General features: G+C 42.3%; 1 protein-coding gene across 6 annotated transcripts in view; it reads right to left on the reverse strand.

Moving 5' to 3' along the window:
* RPS6KA2 (ribosomal protein S6 kinase A2) overlaps positions 1–14,860 on the reverse strand; it is a 483,898-nt gene that overhangs the window by 114,833 nt on the left and 354,205 nt on the right. For all 6 annotated transcript variants that reach the window (XM_048844025.2, XM_048844028.2, XM_048844024.2 and 3 more), the window contains 3 exons: positions 12,328–12,408; positions 10,347–10,426; positions 6,515–6,621 (listed from right to left, as the gene is read on the reverse strand). In XM_048844025.2, the coding sequence (XP_048699982.1) occupies positions 6,515–6,621; positions 10,347–10,426; positions 12,328–12,408 (268 nt within the window). The remainder of the gene's footprint in view (positions 1–6,514; positions 6,622–10,346; positions 10,427–12,327; positions 12,409–14,860) is intronic.

Here is a 14,860-nt window from a genome sequence, read left to right on the forward strand (position 1 = left end):
TTTTTGTCCTTAGGCAAGCTTACACTTCTGTCACTTACACTTGCAGCTTATACTTGCCCAAGGACAAAATGGGGAGAGAGTGTATGGATGGATGCATGTATGCACACAGAGTAATTTGTCCCCTTACAATGTATAAAATATACAGAACTCCATATTTATGAACCAAAAATTACACTGGAGGGAAAAAAGGAAAATGAGCTACTAATTGGAGGGGAAAACATGCTCATTATTGCAATGAATCAATTTAAGATTAGTGAAGCAGCCACTGTATCCACGACTAATTATCCTGACTGAAACGACTGGCATTTAGTAAACTTCACCAGTAATTGTGGAAACATACCTCGTCTTCGATCATTCTTCCTGTCTTGTCTCTTTATGTTTTATTCTTTTTACAGTTTCTTTTTACTCTACTCTATCATTAACAGAAAGCTCTATTGTGACAATCACAATTATTTCAGCTACTGCTTATGAGATGCACAAACCTGATCTACACTACTTTTGTTTTCAGGGGGAGGGGGGAAAAAAAAGGAAATCAGACATTGTTAATATGATTCAGGCATGGAAAAAAATAATCTTTCTTCCAATTCAATGGTTTGAAATTATAACAATAGAAGAGGAAGAACAGATAAGCAAGTTATACTAGGTTATAATTCCACTGAGGACGCCAATGGTATCACAAAACCCTAAGATGGAACTTCTCTATATTCTACTTATGCATAATTATTTTTTCAATGTAAGGTTAGAAAGTGTCTGTGTAAAACTGAGGCTCTTCACATTCTATATTTCACAATTAGTAATAATAAATAATAATAATAATAACAACAATTTGCACTTCTCTAGTAATTTCCATTTTAAGATCTTAAAACACAAACAATGAATTTAATCGTTGACAGCCTGAACCAATGCCTATTGCCCTTCATTGGATCACGCCTTGAGTCAGGGGAGAATACAAATCTCTATTTTACATATGGGGAAACTAGGACAGGGACAGTAGGGTGACATGCCCAAGGTCACACAGGATGTTTGCAGTAGAGCTGGGATTACAACCGACAGCTGAAGTCCACAACTGAATCTTAAACACAAAAAATCCTTCCCACTGGATAGTGACATTACTGTATATCTCAAATCAATACTAAAATGATTCTGTCTGTGACACTTAGCAATTTCTGTATCTGTTTTTTAGTTCTGATCCATGTCTTCTAGGCTTCACTTTGAGCTTTAGGTTCAAACAAGCCTGAATGCAGAATGAAACTCAGCCAAAACTACCAAATTTGGCCTGGTGCCAAACTCATGTGGAACTATTCGAAGTTTTCATGATTTTGGTCAGATTTGCTCCATACTTAGGTCAGGTTTTCATGAAATGTAACCTAGATTTTATGCTTTTCAGCAAACTTGGCCAGACGTTCTGGTTGCTAAGAAAATCTGAAACACCATTTGAGTTTCATCTGGTTGCAGGTTTTGTTATGAAAGTTCCTCACAGCTCCAGAGATCAAAATATCTTCATAAAACAGGAGACATTCACAAATTTAGGATGTCATCACATTGTATTGTGTGTTTATTGTGGTACAATATTTGCATCATGTCACCCAACCGCAGCACTGCAGATTGTTCATCCAAATTCATTCGTGATGTAACTCCAGTACATTCAATGAAGACAATGAAGAGTTACAACAGAATTACATCAAGTATGTATTTGGTCCTTTGCACTACAAAAGGAAGAAAATTACCTATGACTTCTTGGTAGGAGGTAGAACTACTCTCCCAAATCCTTCATACTACTTTAACCACACCATCAATACAAACATACATTTTCATGTACGGATTTCATGAACTGTGTATGTTTTTCCGGCATTTAATGGCTGCCTTTAAGGGATCAATTCTGCCATTCTTACATTGAATCATACTTTACTGCACAAATAATTCCACTGGTTTCAACAGGACTGAGAAAGACCAATTTTTGGCTATTTAGATTAGATCCTCTAGTTCTCAGCATCACAACACTTCCTGGTGTGCAGAAGTTGCACTTAAAAACTTGTCAGTTGTGATTAATAAGTGGTTAATAACACTAACTCAGTATTTGCAATTTGCTCTAGATATTTGTATGAGGAACATAGAGAAGTAAAGGGAACATTGCTAATATTATGGTTATATTATCAGGTAATCTAAGGCAAAACAGAAAGTTTTAAAGAGTGACCACCCTAACAGTATCTAAAAATGGTATCCAGTAATTCTTTATCAATAGCAAGAATAGAAAGTTAAAAAAATATTCCAGATGTTTACAGTTGAAACTAATATTTACTAGTAAATCATCGCCTTAAAAGACTTTATATATATAAAACGGGACATGGGGCAGTTGGAAAGTCAGGCTTGTCTGAGCTTTTATGATGTGATGTAAACCATCAAGCCAGTGATGCACTCAGCACTTTGCTAGGGGATTTACAGAGAGATATGATGCTGTTGGTATCTGTATTGCAGTTTTGCTTGATTATTTCTGAAATATTAGATGCATTCAGCACTCTCACATGTGGTTTGAACCAAGTTAATGTAAAAAGAGACAACTCAAAAATAACACTTTGAAAGATAAATATCTCCTAATGTAGATTACATATAAAATCTTTCGAACAATTAACTATTCTTTTCTAACTTGTCTCTTTTTCTTTAATGTTTTGGATCAGATCAGCCAATAGGGCTTCACAAAGTTCTGATGAAACCACAAGCATTCATGCCATCCTCTCCTAGGCTTGGTCTACACACAGTTATTGTTCTGGTATAACTATTGTGGTTAGGAGTGTGATTTTTTACCCATATACTTATACCAGTACAGCTTCTAATGTGAACATAGTATGACAAAGTTCCTCCTCTACCTTGGTGGGTCTTGCGCTTATTGGCGGATTTGCTCACCTTGGAGCTTCACGGCAGCCCTCAGCTTGGCCATTTTTCTGAACCCACAGTCCAGGTATAGTTAAAGCAGTACGAACATTTGTGTGTAGACAAGCCCTTAGCTACACCAATGTAATTAGAAGGATTCCTTTGTATAGCTTTATTTACTATGTGTTCAGAGTCATTTATTATAGACTGAATTGGTAGCATTGCCTATTATTAAAGTTGCTGACATCCCATTATAAGACCCTGTTTCCAGTTATTTATAATCTTTGCCAAACTTCAAGTGTTTGGGCTAAAATTTTCCATGCTGGGTGTCTGCCTCAGGTTGAATATTTTGGGGGAATGGGGGAGGACAAAATTTAATCTAAAACAGTTCATCCATTTACAAGAATGAAACTAGGAAAAAATATGCTGTTTTGCTCATGTTAAAAAATTAAAGCAAGCTTTTGTGTGTAAAAAGCTCTAGCGTCCCCATGCTTTGGAGCAGGCACTTGAAATTTGGCAGGGGGTAGCCTTTGTGTCAGGGATGTTCATTTTGCCATCTCGATGAAAATCTGCCCAAGTTTGGCCAAGTTACATGCCTTTGAAAAAAATTGCAACTTGAACATGTTCAGAATTTTAACAGCTAAACTCCCAGAAGATTCCATCTGCACTGAGCATGCTCTGGGACTGAGCAGGACCTTCCCTAAAATTGAAATTATGGGCTGCTGTGGGTTGTGCGGGGTCTGGGCACCTGAGTGGAAAGAAGAGAGCCTAGTGCTCCTATGCTCTCAGTGACACTCCAGCCCCCTGGCTGGGCCCAGGCACCAGGGAGGAGGAAGCTGCTTTATTCAAATGCAAAGGTGACCTGAGGAGATATGAGCCAGACCTGTGGGAGGAGTAGATTATGACAAGTAACCTGGGAGGAGGGGGAGAAACTGGCGGGGGAGACTGGGAGCTAGGGAACGAAACTGGGACTAGCTGTGCAAGCAGACTGGAAGCTGGAGAGAAAAATGGAGTGGGGTGACTGCACTGAATGAGGGAGGGATCCTATCGAAAAATAATAGGTGATCATGTAATTAAAAACTGTATCATAATGTATACATGCAAGGGGTTGGAATAAAGATTGCATAGGGAATCTTAATTCTGGCATTTCCTAACTTTTGAGTACTTGACTTTGCAACCTTACCAAATATCTTTTCATTTCGCTCTTTTGAGGGTGCAACTGAATGAATCATAGAACATCAGGGTTGGAAGGGACCTCAGGAGGTCATCTAGTCCAACCCCCTGCTTAAAGCAGGACCAATCCCTGATTTTTGCCCCAGATCCCAAATGGCCCCCTCAAGGATTGAACTCACAACCCTGAGTTTAGCAGGCCAATGCTCAAACCACCGAGCTATCCTTCCCCACTTCTGAGATGTATTTGTATCTCAGCTTTTTGACTGGATAGTACTATAAAGACAACAGAGGGCCTATCTAACACTGGTTCAGCTCCATTGATGTTTGCACCAGCGGGAGCCCTAGTGTAAATGGGCTACCAACACTGGTTTTTTGAACACCATGTTTACTAAGTTTACTATCAGCAGGATTAGGTGACATGAGGATGAATAACAGCATTAGCAGCTAGTGGGCTCTCTACATTATGGCTCTCAACACTGCTAAAACCAGTTCACTTTATATAATCTTTGGAGGCCTATTAGTCCCATGGCAGCCTATTTTGGCTTTTAAGGGGCCTAATGAGTCTGTTTTCATTTTTGTGGTCACTTTACCATTAACTCTGACTTTCTTATATTTCTCACTTTTTTGTTTGTTAAACACAACTTCACTGCCATGTGCCTACAAACTTAACTACACCGTAACTCAGCTTTTTAAATGGGTTTGTATTAGGATTATTTTCTAGCAGTGATTCAGTACTTCACAGGTTGGTCAAAGCAACAGGCAGTGGAGAATGTGCCATTCCCCAACAAAAGAAACAATATCATCAAGAAGAGCACACTAGCACGATTCTTAATTAGAGCAATCAGAATCAAAGATCACAAATATTTTATTTATTTATTAGCTTTTCTATGGTGCTCATGAATGCAGTATGTGATTGCCTAGCAAACATGAATCAACTAAGCACCAAAACAAAGTCAAATCAAAAGGGTTCCTGGCAGATAGAGATACAAAAACATATGGCACTTGTTACTGATGACAGATGTTCTTTTATATTTGATATTTGGTAATAAAGTGATACATTTATTCCTTTAGATGTTAAATTCAGTGGGTGACTTTCTGCACTTGATAAATTTCTGGTTCTTATTTTCATTTAACCAAAAATGACTGGAACTTTTAGTAATTTGTGAAATGGTCTTTTGAGTAAATGACATATAGTTTCAGTCATGTCATTATCTACTGGTCGGTCAAAATGACTGCAATATATACATGAAACTGAATTTGAAGGTTATGTAATTTGTATCGTATTTGTGGATAAACAACCTTCCTGTCCACAACTCCTTACAAAATCAAACTTCCAATATTCTTGGCTTCTTCTTTCCTTCAGAAGTATGAAATTGATTACACACCACTCTGAAGAAATAATTGCATTTATTTAAATTGCATGGCATGAAGGGAAAGAATATTGCTATGTTCTTAGAGTTTGGAGCATAAAGGATAGTCAGACTGGCTCTGTTTCTGCACTACACTGTAATCTCCTTTAAACAAACCTGAATATTTCATTAAAAAGGTTCATAACTTTTAAAGGTTGAAGCACATTTTATTAAAATTGGCATGGAACAATGTATGCTAACCACAAGTCAACTGGAACAGAGCAACAACAAAAAATATCAACTGACTCGCAGTCATCTCACTATGAGTGTCATTTGCTTTATTTCAGTAGTAAATACAAATATTTTTAAAAAGCAAAAAAAGAAAAAAAAAGGGAACACTAGCATTTTAGAAACAGTAAATTTACCAGTACTCTTGGCAAAATTTAGCTAACATCACTGAATAGTTTGTAAACCAGCAGGATTAAGGCCAGTTTATATTGGTTCACTGCTACAAATAGAAGTAAACTTGTTTAAATCGAGAAAAAAACTTTAGGGTCAAAATCTGATCTGCATTAAAATGGTACAAATCCAGAGTAATGGCATTATTCTAGATTTACCTCATCTGGGACCTTATTCCATATCTTGTTTTGAGGGGAGATAATTTATCCAGTCAAAAGCAATAGGGCACCCACTCTGTTTGACTATATAATACTGGACGATAGCAGATGTTGTGTCACATCATGCTGAAGTGGTAGGGTAGGAAGGCTAGTTGAATAGGTAGGGCACTGGGCCGAGACTCAGGAGACCAGAGTGCAATTCCTGGCTCAAACACAGTCCTCCTCTAGAATAACCTTGCACTAGTCTCTTGATCAACCCTGTGCCTCAGTTCCCCATCTGTAAATTGGGTAAATTTACCGCACAGGGGTGTTGAGGATAAAATCTAGTAATGATGGTAAGATGCTCAGATATATGATTATGAGGACGCTACAAATACTCAGATAAGATAAGGAAAAAGATACCTAAGGACTTTCTTTGGCATTTTGTGACTTACTAATAATATAACAAGGAAGTGATTTAAAAGGTTCATATATATGTTTTCAGTTAATTTATTCTCCTTAACTTACTTTTCTGGTTTTAGATCCCTGTAAATAATTCCAAGACTATGGAGGTGGTCTAAAGCCAAGGCCAGCTCAGCTAAGTAGAACTTGACATCCTCTTCGGTAAACATTACCTAGTCAGAAAGAAAAGAAGAACAAGTCTAATCACTGTTATGATAACAGATTGACTTGAATTCTCTAACTCAGGATTGCAAGAAAGACCATCATATCAGATTCAATTTGTCAGTACTCACATTAACCCTCCTCATCAGGTTTTCCTGGTTATAAGACAAAATTCTGTTCATTCAGCTACATTTTCCTCTCCCTTAAATCATGCTGCTTTCATTCTTGTTTTTGGTCAGTTCAGCTGACATTACATACTACTATAAATCCGGGCTGAGCCCAGAAGTGAAAGTAAGCTGGTACTCCCTGGTACGGCGTGGATCGGCTTCCCCAGGCGCAATTTAAAGGGCCTGCGGCTCCTGGCAGTGGCTGGAGCTCCCGGCCCTTTAAATTGCTGCCAGAGTCCTGTGGTAGCAGCGGTGGGGCTGGGGCAGCAATTTAAAGGGCCCTGGGCGGTAGCGGTGGCCGAGCCCTGGGCCCTTTAAATCGTCCCTGGAGCCCCGCTGCTGCTTCCCCAGGGCTCCGGCAGGCTCCGAGGATGATTTAAAGGGCCCGGGGCAGTAGTGGCGGTCGGAGCCCCGTCCCCGGAGCCCTGCTGCCGGAGCCCTGGGGAAGCGGTGGCGGGGCTCTGGGGATAATTTAAAGGGCCCAGGGCTCCGGCTGCCGCTACCGCCCGGGGCCCTTTAAACCGCTGCCAGAGCCCCCGGCTGCTGCTGTTATCCCGGGGAGGGGGAAGGAGGCACTTGCTGGTACAGGATGGGCCAGGGCTGGCTCTGACCTCCCCCAGCCCCACCCCTTCTGCCTGAGGCCCCGCCGCTTCCGGGGGCCAGAGCCGGCCCCAGCCCAGCCCCGTACCGGTAAGTCACTAGACTTACTTTCACCCCTGGCTGAGCCATAGTCTATTGACGTCAATGGCAAAAAGTCAACAGTGCACAGCCAGGCCCTTAGTACCGGCATATATCCTAGTTTACTAAAATGTTGGCATGTGGTTCCCAAATTCCCACAAGCTCAGATATGGACCTATTTTGTCTAAAAGTGAACTGAAATGCTTTGTGTTTTATAAAATGACTTATATTTAGTTCCAAAATATTAACAGAATATGCAGCATGTGTAGACTTAGGGCCCAATCACAAAAACACCCCACTGAAGTCAATAGGAGTTTTTCCACTGACTTCAGTGGGTTTGGGCTCTTAGTTATGACAAGCTCCTCTTTTATTTACCTGCTGAGACATACGTTTGCTATCAGACCTCACCCTGGTGACATGAGACACAGAACACAGTGAAAGGCCCAGGCACAGGCAAAACACCTACAGGACCAGATGTGGCTCCCCCGCTAGTCTAGCCTGGGGCGACAGCAAACCCCTGGGAAGCCTGACTGCTAAGGTATGGCAACTGCAGGTACTGGCTGTGAGGCAGAACTCAGGGAGCTGAGCAGCAGCTGCAGTTTACCCAGCTGGCTGCTTCTGAAGCATCACTTGGGGAGGTAGGATAATGCTGTCTTCTAGAGACATTCCTGGCAGCCAGCCAGGAGTTGTCTTCCTCCTGGTGGTGGTGGCTCAAGTCCTGGTCACGGTCAGACTTGTTCCTTTGGAGGCTGCAGCAGCTCTCACCACATCTCTAGGAGGGCGGGGAGCGGAGAGGAATATGTGGGAACCTGTGAGGAAGGAAGGGAATGGAGACAAGGAGAGATGCCCTTTCCAGGAGCAAGGAAGCAGGGAGAGGAGCCGGTACACAGCTGAGACAGGTGAGAGAAGAACTGCTAGCACCAAAGGAAGGTGGTGTCTCTTGGTCTACTCAGACTTCCACCAGCTGCTGCAGGGGACAGTACTATCCACATTCTGTAGTACTATCACATCTCTTGTTGCCCGGTTAGCTTGCACAGTTGCCACACCCTGTGCCTTGGGTTCTGTCTCACAGCTGTGCCAATCCCCACCTCCAGTGCTAGCTGTTGCTTCTCTCCAGCAGCCAGACCCAGCATGCTACCATGTGCCCCAGGTTAAACTCCTTGGGATTTGTAATGCCACTGGCAATAGTCCCTGCGGTCAGAGACTTGTAATCTCCAATGAGCTCAGCCAATGATGTCACTGGAATAACATCCTCTGCCACTGTCTCTACCAGATGCTAGGTAGAACCAAATTCGATCTAGAATTTAAAATAGTATAATATGTTTTAAAAAAACCCATTTGCTGTCATTGCTCTATGTGAATTTAAAAAGCCAATTTTCAGGCGAGAGCAATGCTTTAAGAATTTGGCTTGCATTATTCACATGCACCTTCTCTCTCTCTCTCTCCCCCCCTGCATTTGCACCCTCAACTTTGTCGTACCAGCTGTTTTTTTTTACATTGTCTCACCGTGACTGGTGCAAGACCCTTCTCCCTGGCAGCCCCTGCCCCCATCGGCAGCTGTCCTGTGTCGGTCCTCCTCATTGACTCTCCCCCTCTTTTCAAATTTAATCTGAAAACAATTATTTCCTCATTTCTCTCTCATTCTCCCTGTCAGTTTTCTCCCCTCTGCTATTTTTTATTATGTAACTATATATCTATGGGGATTTAACTCTGGGAAGCAGTGTGGGATAAGGACTGTATGAAATGTTCTATTCAGACTAAAAGGTGCTGTATTATGAATAATGTATGTTTAACAAAAATAAAAAGTAACACAGGGAGAGAGAGTGAGAAGCCTGGATCACTCTTCTTTAAATTAAAGGAAAGATCATTGGAACTGAAGGATTAGTCACCATCTCTGGCCAGGGTTGGGGTAATGTAATTACTGGGACAAAAGGGCAGAGACAAAGTAGCATGGCTAACCTAGCATGACAAGGTGTCCTTGATCTTTCAGTGACCTCGTGAGGGGCCCTCACAACCTTGCTGCTTCCTGCCCAAGCAAGGCTTCTAGGAAAAGACCTTGCAGAGCCACTTAACAACCTTGGGTGAAATCTTGCCCCAGTGAAGTCAATGGTAGTTTTGCCATTGACTACATTTGGGCCAGGATTTCACCCTTTGTGTTTTTGTGCTAATTCCAAAGGGTTCAGAGTCAGCTCAGGGAGACTCTCCGATCTGGGAGCTAATCAGGGATAGATGAACTCAGTTACAGTAAGGCGGGACTAGGTTATTCCCATGAAAGAGAGAGACAGGAATTTTACTCACCAGAAGCCATGGCAGGGAACTCTGGGGGACCATAATGGCCACCCTGCTGGCCTGTTTGTTTTGAATGTTGGCCTTTACTTGAAGGAGTGCAGAGAGAGACTTCTGCAAAGTGTAAAATATCTGGTGAAGTAAACTGGAAAACCTGGAAGGGATTTTGGAATTTCAACCTGAGCTGCCTGTGAACTCTCTAGCCACCCAGAACCTGACCCTGCTACATGTGGTCACTGGAGCATAGGCTTCATAGAGTGGGGAATCTGGGTATATCTTTTCTCTCCAGATCACAGCCAGCAAGTGTCTCGTTTTAGCAATGAGTCCGGGGTTATTCTACCATGAGAAGGAACTAGCAATGATCTAACCGTTGGGAGTAAACTGTAATTACGTTTTCTATTAACACGATGCTCACGCTCTGTCAGGTATGTCACTTATCACACAATGTAGATACAAGTATTAAAAAAGGTTTAGGGAAATTATAGCAAATTACAGCTCCAATTCAGTTACATAGAATGAAAATACACCCAGGGACACACACAAATTCTGAAAATAATCCTAGACGTTATTTTGTGTTCTACCACACACAAAATCAATGGGCTTACCTCTTTGGAGAGTCTTGTGAAAAGGTCCCCTCCCCGTAGGAAATCTAGTATTAGATACAACTTTCCCTCTGTTTGAAATGCTGCATTAGAAAAGAATGGAGATGTTGGATGTTTTAAATCATTACAATGTCTCCAAAGAATGAATATTATTGATTAATTCTGCATTGTTCGCTAACTCTCCTACCATGTTAACACTTCACTTTTAGAACGGAATTATTTAAGACCTCTGCTGGACTAAGCAGTCTAGACCATACTACAGGGAACAATCCTGTGTTAGCTGGGAGATGGAGATTTATTACTAATGAATTCTTTGCCATGCTTAGCACCTGGTCCCAGAGCTTGGGCTCCAGTCTGACCCTGAATGCCTACCCAGCAATTTTAGAACCCCGCAGCCTGAGCCCCACATGTCTAAGTCAGCTGATCTGTGCAGGCCTTTAATTACTGTGTAGATATACCTAATGAAGCTAAGGCTGCCTTCTATTGCACATTGCACAGGGTGGAAAGAGGGAAAGAGAGTAAAACTAGTCAGTGAGGCTCCCAGAATTGTGGAAGGAGAGAGCTACAGCTGTTCAAAATGCTCACAGAAGCCCCTTTGCACTAGCAATAGGGCTCTTCAAGAACTCAGGGAGCTTGCTGGGCTAAGACAGACAAATCTAGGGGGAAGCTGCGCTGTGTAACTGAAAGCATTGCAATAGTTCATCAGCATTGCAATAGTTACTCCTGGGGGAATTCTGTGCCAAAAAATTAAAAATTCTGCAAATTTTATTTGTCAAAATAATACAACATAATCATGCCAGTTTCAATTATTTTGGTAATTTATTTCAAAATACCTGTTGTCAAGTATGTGTGTAACAATACAGACACACACAAAAATTCCCCCAGGAGTAGAGTTAAAGAAACCCCTGTAACAACCCAGGTCCTGTTTCTCTGCTCCCTTCCCCCCTAGAGCCCAGCCAGGGGGCTAGATGCCCACAACCCCTCCCCCGTGAGTCCAGCCATGGTGCCCTCCTGACAGTACACCTAAACCCCTCCCACCAAGAGCACAGACATGGTCCCCCCAGCCCAGATACCACCCCCCAAGAGCCCAGCTGCAGGCCTTCTCCCCCCAGATACCCGCACCCTCTCCCACCCCGAGACGAGCCATTGGGCCCCCTTTTGCCCAGATACCCACACCCCCTTGCCTCAAAGCCCAGCTGCAAGACCCCCACCCTTGCCCAGATATCCACACACCCTCCCCACAGAGCCCAGCTGCAGGGCCTCCCCCTTGCCTAGATACCCGCACCCTCTCCCCCGAGACCAGACACCTGGTCCCCTCCCCCCCAAAGCCCAGGGATCCAGAGGGAGAAACAGCCTGATGCTCAGTCCCAGGCTTGCACCTTTTCCTTCCATCAGGGTGTGTGGGGAACTGCAGCTGCCAGGAACCCTCTAGCTCTGCCCACTCCCCATGGCAGTGTTTTCTATGTGCGAGCTAGGCTCTGCTGGGTCCATCAGTACTTAGTGGCGGCCAGCAGCACTGCAGCCCATTTCTGTGGGGGAAAGGAAATTCTGTGCGGACGTTAATTTCTGCAACATTCTGCATTGCGCAGTGGCACAGAATTCCCCCAGGAGTAAATAGTTTATAGAAATTTAGTGAGTGCTATCAATTATTAATAGTTTTTGGAAACAAGAGAATCTAATAATCAAACTGTCTGCTGAAGAGGGGTGATAGAACTGGCCTATACATCTTTGTTATCCCACCAACACCCCCCTAGTAACACCTTCATTACATTACACCTTGTATCAAATTTGTTTTGACAGAGGCGTAGCAAAGCCCTCCTCCTCATGCTGAAGTTTTCCTGTGATATAAGGAAAATGAAGTCCATAACTGAGTGGAAATGGGGTAGTATTTAGCAAAGTGGCATTCTTATGAAATGACACAGATCCAATTACAATCCCAAAACACATGTACGAGTGAATCTGAATTCCATTTTATTATAGTTACCATAATGAAGCTTGACTATGAAAGGATGATTCACTTCTGCCAAAATATCTCTCTCCATTTTCGATCGCACCCGATCCCGAACTATAAGAGAGAGAACAATAAGAACAGCAATCAGTTAAGAGGCAGCATGGTGCACTGGAGAGAGCATTGAACTGGGACTCGGGAGATTTTGATTCTAGTCCTGACTCTGCCACTAGCCTGCTGTGGGACCTGGGCGAGTCACTTCACCTTCCCTACCTCTCTCCCTGCCCTTACCGCCTGTCTAGTTTCTGTAGATAGTAAGCTCCTGTAGATAGTAAGAGACTGTCTCTTTCTCTGCATTTGAACAATGACGTACTAATCTTGGCTGAGCTGTGAGGCACTAAGGCAATATACACAATAGGAAGATTAAGGTTTACAAAAAAGAATTTTAATATAAAATAAAGCTATATAAACTCAATATCTAATTTAAAAATAAATAGAATATAACAGCAACTGACCATGGCAAGTTAATCAAGAGACTATGGTAGGTTAATCTTGCGTGCATTTAAGCATACTTGTGCTGTGCTGATATTAGCAATAAGGATGACTCATTGAATACCTGGATGTGGTTTAGATTAAATATTTTGAGCTCCCAATCAGATACAATTAGTAAAAAGGAAAAGTCTGTGGCTGAGGCAAAAGAGACAACTATTATTTTCATCTGCAGAGACAATTACTGCAGGGCAGAAGCAAGTGTAATGATTTTTTTATGGATCAGATGAATGAAGAATAAGAGAAAAAATAATTACAGATGTGAATAGGGTTCAGGCTAATCAAGACTGAAACCAAAGTTCACCTAGTAACGGATTTTAATAGAATTTCACAAAACCAAGCTGGGTTCCACGTTTCAGATTAACATCCCTTGATCCTAAAGATGTATTTTATTCTTGATCACGGTTTTACTGATTTTCTAATAAAGTTGTTTAGGTTTATTGTTTCTTCTCCTTGTACCACATTATTTATTCATCTCTCAGCTGCAGCACCCACCCACTGGGTTATGAGTCTATTTTAGTCAATAATGCATGAGACCTCACTGCGGTTCTGTTGTCACATGTACGTGTGTTGGGTGTATTGATAAATGGGAGGTCAAAAGCTGAGTGCCTCCAACACCCAAGTAATGAATATATTACAGTGCAATGACACATTCTTCTGTACAACTGTGCTTTTAAAATTGTTGGTTTATAGACACTGGTCCAAACCAAAATTTCAGATATGAAAACCCTTGAATGTTGGAAAAATGTGGGTCTCTAGCTATTTTAATGTTTTATTTAAGACAGGACCCATATAAGCATGATTTTGTAATCCTCAGCCATTCACATTGCTTCCTCAATTCAAGCCATTTTGCAGTAAAAGCCAACCACACCAAGACCCAAATTCCATACCATGTGCAAAGATGGCATATCATATAGTCATGCAGTGCAAAGCTAGGCAGGGGCATACATTTCTCATGTTGCACATGCAATACACCACAAGTCACGTACCCAGTGTAGGAATGCTTGGGGTAGAGACTGCTACACCCTTCTGCATAAAATATTTACTATTTCAATCAAATGGATATACTGTGAGGAGTGCTTCCTGAAGTCTAGCTATGCCAAATGCAGGCAACCTCCCAAAACATTCACGTAAGCCATGCATCAGCCCCGAGGCACAACACCACCCAAGTGACAGGGTAGAGAGGTAGAAGTGGGCAGAAGCAGAAGTGGTTTGTTACCCACCATGGGTAACAGTATAAATCAGCTGTAAAGCTCTCGCGCCATCATAGACAAAGAAAGGTCACCCAGCTATGCTCACCACACCAACCATACCCCTATACTGCTTGGTGCTTGACAGTAGTGCTGCGCTGACATTTTTTTACATCACATTATAAAAAGCTTTGGTTTTAAGTTATTTTAGACATTAGTTTGAGGGCATTCGAATGTAGCCGCAGAGGTGATATTTGTGATGTGTGTTCATGTGCATCACATCTGCGTGGCTATAGCCACGAACAATGGCAGGACTCCCTCACCCCATTGGGTATTTCTCCTGACACCTTGTTAGGGTGTTGTGGTTTTAGGTGAGCGCCTGTTGTACTGGTGAGAACACGGAGGGAGGTGCTGTATCAGGATAGTGCTATATGAGGAATGGGATATTACAATAGGATGGTGGCACTAAGTAGTGGTGGTGGTGGGGATACTGTTTGCGAGTGAAGAGGCAATTGAAATGGGTCTGAGGAGCAACATGTATAAGGGATTTCAGCATCACAGTCATCTGCCCCTTGACCACAGTTCTTAGTAGTCAGTATTTCTGGGGACTGCGGATCTGTAATCCTTTTTAGTCTTCATAAGAAAACGTCTGTTCTGAAAACGGATTTCGGGCTTTGGCAGGCAACACTGGACGTAACCCGGTTACATGTTGCGTGATTATCTCTGTGCCACATTTAACAGTCCCCACTGGGCCTATCTGGCTCAGCTAATTATATCTAATTCACCAAGGTGGTGGTTACACATTTTGGGACTTCATTAGCCTGTCATGA

The sequence above is a fragment of the Caretta caretta genome, chromosome 3 (genome assembly GCF_965140235.1).
Source record: "Caretta caretta isolate rCarCar2 chromosome 3, rCarCar1.hap1, whole genome shotgun sequence".
In the NCBI taxonomy this organism is placed as follows: domain Eukaryota; kingdom Metazoa; phylum Chordata; order Testudines; family Cheloniidae; genus Caretta; species Caretta caretta.